The 4,795-nt window shown below is 41.1% G+C and overlaps 1 protein-coding gene across 2 annotated transcripts; it reads right to left on the bottom strand.

Annotated features, from left to right (window-relative positions):
* Positions 1 to 300: 300 nt before the first annotated feature.
* Positions 301 to 4,543, bottom strand: LOC133922286 (probable inactive nicotinamidase At3g16190). 2 transcript variants are annotated; one of them, XM_062367548.1, is made up of 5 exons: positions 4,194 to 4,543; positions 3,951 to 4,070; positions 2,065 to 2,296; positions 1,607 to 1,723; positions 301 to 690 (listed from the first exon to the last, which is right to left on the bottom strand). In XM_062367548.1, the coding sequence occupies exons 1-5, from the start codon at positions 4,392 to 4,394 to the stop codon at positions 683 to 685; spliced, it is 678 nt and encodes a 225-aa protein (XP_062223532.1). In that variant the 5' UTR covers positions 4,395 to 4,543; the 3' UTR covers positions 301 to 682. The 2 variants fall into 2 exon arrangements, with proteins under 2 accessions (XP_062223532.1, XP_062223531.1); XM_062367547.1 differs by having other exon boundaries at positions 301 to 700; positions 4,194 to 4,540.
* Between the last annotated feature and the right edge of the window lie 252 nt (positions 4,544 to 4,795).

Genomic DNA, 4,795 nt, shown 5'->3' with positions numbered 1-4,795 from the left:
AGTTGTTGCCGAATTTTCGATAACGCTAGCCTCCCTCAAAGAGTTAATACCTGATTTTCAAAGTTATTATCATCTAAGGAGTGAGCTGCTACCCAATTTTCACTAGAATAGCTCATTATATTGAAAACAAAGGGTGAGGGGGTGGATGCTACCCTTTGCGTTGGAATCATTCCTTTTGGTTCGACGAGCAACGCAAATGGATGGACGAGGCACTCATAACCACCGGTCTGCCAGCCACATGCATCATATCTAGTCATATATGTTCGTCACAAGTAGTAGCTAACATGCTTTAGGGTCCCATAAAAAATTTCTCTATATAGGGTTACATCATTCAACCTCAAAAGCACCGAAAATCTCTTACAGTCTCCTCAGGTTCTCCTATGGTTTTGATTAAGCATCTGCCTGTTCACACAGATTGACGGGTTTTCATTTGAACAATCACATGGTATGGTGAACTCTATACATAGGAGGGATTAGAAGTTGTACACATGCATATATATGTATAGCAGGGTATATTGTTCTACCTGACAGAGTAACAATATAACTAGATGAAATTAGATGCAACGAAAACAAAAGTGAACATCTGATACGCCATGGGAGTCTCGTTGCTGCTGAGAATGATGTAGCCACCAACCCTAGCGGCACCATTCTTCCAAGGCTGGTGTTTCCACTCCGATGTTCTTCATGTCCCTGATATTTGCTGGGGTCAACATATAGTAGATGCCTTCAGTCAGCACTAGTCCCAAACAACAGATTAAACAGAGTGAACAAAGGGTATAGTTTCTCTAAACCGTCAAACATGGCATCCCTGCAGCCGTCAACAAAAGCTGTGCTTAATGGCCCTAAAGTGTGCTTGTTGTTGGTTATACTTTTCCTAAGACAAGAATTTTGTGCTACAACTTTGCCCCTATTGAATTGAACTTCATCGTCACAAAAACTCGCACCTTTCCCACTGGATGATCATCGGACCCTTCAAATGGTTTAACTTTCCAAAGCCCGTGTGCCAAATATGAGTTATAAATAATTTTGTGAAGAAGCTATGTACTAAATTCTAGGTTGTGAATTTGGATACAACATGAGTTCAATTCCTACATGATGCTTAAGGACTTGAAACTGTGGTGACATGAAGAAATAAAAAAGTTCAATGACCAATCATCCAACCATTCAGGCATCAAATCTTCAATACAGTATCCAGCTTGCTGCTTCTGAGACAACTCTGATTTTTTTATAAATTTACATACTTTTTATCCAAGGCATATTAAAATTTCTGAGTTTGCCTTATAGATTTATAACACTATGCAATTAACAATTTAATGACACTAAGACGCACACTATGTCTTTGCTTTCTTTAGCTTATTGCTGACTATATGCATTAGCTTTTACTTCTCAATACCATATTATCTACCTCATCACAGAGGACAAAAGTAAGTGTCATGAATAGTCTAGTGATTTCAAAAGAGTTTTCTACTATGAGAAAATCTAGCACTCAAGCAACATGCCTACCATTAGTCTAATGATAACCATATCAAATTGCCAAGAACGGATATATCTATGCGTTGTTGTGGAAAATAATATAGGAGGTTAAGTGTGAAGCACGAATACTCACACAGATGGATTTCTGGCCTAGCAGCAGCTGTTGCATCAATAATAACGGTAACTTTCTCATAGTCCAGTGCAACAGCATCAAAGACAGTCTGCCGAATGCAATTTGGTGTTTGAACCCCTGAAAATCAACACATTTACACACATATGTCGCATGATGCTGCACAATGTAATATTGTGCTCCCTCAAGCACAGAAGGAAGGGTGAGATATTTGGTGCAAAGGTTGCTGTACTGTGGAAAAAGAAGAAATTTTATATTTATTCCCTTTGAGACTTATATAAGAATGATTATTGCCATTCTATGTCAACTAGAAAACATGATGAAACCAAAAATTGCCATGGGAGACAGAAGGAAAAATAATACTGTTGTATATCAGAAACTCAAAAACATTACAGAAACCAATTATCAAGGTAACAAAAGGAAAGTCACTTCCTTATCAATAGATGTATATCAGTGCTTACCAACAATAACCAAGTTCTTTATTCCTGCAGTTTTGAGGACAGAATCAAGGTGCGTCGCAAAGAAAGCACTAAATCTTGTCTTCACCAACTTATATTCCCCTTCTTTGATAACAAGCCCATCAGCCAACTCCGCGCCTTTTAAACCTTTCACTGTCGGACCCTTACCCCCAGAGTAGTGGTGCCTGCGGAAAAGTTCAACATCTCTTCCAGAAGGGTCATGCTCTCTGACAACCTACATTGGAGTTCACCATAAAACAATGTCTTGGCAGAGAACAATGATGATTAAATCTATCACACTCCTTTGTGAATCACATTGCTTTGTGTGAAAAGGAGAAAATTGTATGTTTTACAATACACTAACAGATGTTAGTTTGTCACACGTTTTTAATGAATATCTGAAAATCATGTTAAGCAGAGTTCATGTACATCAATACAACCAACTATCCAAGATAATATAGATGAATAAGTTTCAGAATCACCGATTTAAACCTCAAGCAAAAATGATTTCAAACTGGAAGGTGGGTGCTACATATTATATCTAGTTCTTTCAGGAGAAGTGCCAAAAAGTGAAAATATATGCTAAAGCTAGAAAGATTATTTGTTTTGTTACTTTTTTTGGAATAACACCAGAGTGTTCCAAACATTTAACAACACGCTGACTTTGTGCCATTTCTGAATGAAAGAAAGTAAATCTACCACCTAATTCAGCAACATGGTAACCCTCAAATCATCCCATCGGTCACCCTCTTGATGCATTATGTATACTTTATCACTAAGAAGAATTCTACACATGTGCCCTCTTGGTGCATTATGAATACTGTAGAGTTTACCGTGTTATCATGTTGTTTCATGCACAGAATCTGGTTCTTATTATCCCTAGAGAAAAAGAAGAGCAAAAGTGAAATGTGCCGATCTGTTAGTCAATCAGAGCACACACAATGTGAAATCCGTAGAAGATAGAACCATTACACTTTCGCACCATCCAATTCTAAATTGCTGACATATGTTGACACCTAAATAGTCCACACAACTGTTATGACTAAAAAAAGGTTCAGAAGTGCCATGTGCGCTTACGCAAGGCAGGATGGTCAAACCAAGTAAGCAGGTTCAGAAAAGAACAAGACTCTGATCATTGGTCCTAGAAACTATTTAGGAGTCTTAGGTTTGATTGGTTGCCCGCATGAATAGATCCTGACTCGGCGGATGCGTATAATTGTAGAGAGAAGCGTGTTTGATTGTCCGCGTGCACTGTTTCAGTTTGGCCCGACGGATACAAATGTACACCCGTAGTCTGGCTCGACGGATGCAGCCTACTGCATCCGCTCATGCATGCAGGCTCACTTACCGGTATCACAAAATTACCTTCGTGCGAGAACCCAATAAGAACCTTAGCTCTTGCATTCGTTCATGCGACCTCAGATTCAGTCAACCAAAACAGAAACTCAAATTAGACTGTTCAGACAAATACAACCAACCAAAGCTTTTCTTTTCAACAAACATGACTCCGATCAGCTTGCCTATACGGTCCATACGGGCAACCAATCACACCCTTAGTGTCTACATGCATTTGACAAGGAAAACAGAAATATTAGCCTATTAGGGGACACACATTGCAGTGAAAGAAGAAATTCCGGGACTAAGATATATTGTTGTGTTTCCAAAAGTTCCTATTCCTTCCTTGCACGGCAAATGCACAGACACGAAAAGTTGTGAACTTACTTAGAATGCACGCTAAAAAGATTCCCCTTTAAGTGGACCGAGAAATCAGTTCGCCTCGTTGCAATGAACCAATAAATTAGATGTTCATCTTGTACTAGGCCAAGAAATTATGCAGAAATTACACTAGGGCAGATCAACTGGGCAGTAGCAAAGCTGAAAGAACCGACCCAGACGATGAAGATGCCGCGCTCCCTTGCGACGGCGACGGCCTTGGCGACGGCGGGGACGACGGCCTCGCCACCGCCCACCAGCATCGGGCTGCGCATCGACGGGTCCACGAAGTCCTTCTGCAGCCAGCCGCCGACCGCCGCCACCAATCCCACCAACACGAAGCCATCAGAACCAGCAAGCAACTCAAAATCAAGAAACCGAAACAACCCCCCTCCCCCCTCCGAGAGGAACATACAAACCTGCATGTCGATGACGAGCATGGCCGTCTCGCTCCACTTGGCGGCCGCCATGGGTCGCCTCGATTTGGCGGGTCCCCTCGGGACGGTGCCGCCGGCGCTGGCGCCGGAGAACCAGCGCCTCTTGAGGTAGTGGAGGAGGAACTTGTCGAGCGAGAGGAGCAGCACCAGCAGGCACGACAGCAGCGCCAGATGTGATGGCATAAATCGCAAGAAAAGGGCAAAAAGAAAAAGGAAACAGAAAACGAAATGGATGCGATGCGATGGTGCCGTGAGAATTTTTTATCGCAGCACTGAAACAGTGTGTTCTGTTTGAACAGAAGAGATCGAATTCGCTTTGGGGTTTTGGTGGCAGTAGGGAATGAGACTAGTCAGATTGGAGACATTTATGAGAGAAGGAACGAGGGAATTGATGGAGGAACGAATGAGATTGTTGGTGCTTGGTTGGAAGAGTTGGTAGCAAACCATCAATTTTTTTTATAAATCGTAGTACAATATATAATATATACACGTACTCATATCATTATACGTACATAATATCTATTAAAAATTAAAGATATAAAATTTAGAGATTAATAAAATCATCATAGAGTGTCTCACTTTTG

Source organism: Phragmites australis, chromosome 6 (assembly GCF_958298935.1).
Source record: "Phragmites australis chromosome 6, lpPhrAust1.1, whole genome shotgun sequence".
In the NCBI taxonomy this organism is placed as follows: domain Eukaryota; kingdom Viridiplantae; phylum Streptophyta; class Magnoliopsida; order Poales; family Poaceae; genus Phragmites; species Phragmites australis.
Note: the sequence above shows the minus strand (reverse complement) of the source record. Positions and strands in the feature narration are given on the sequence as shown.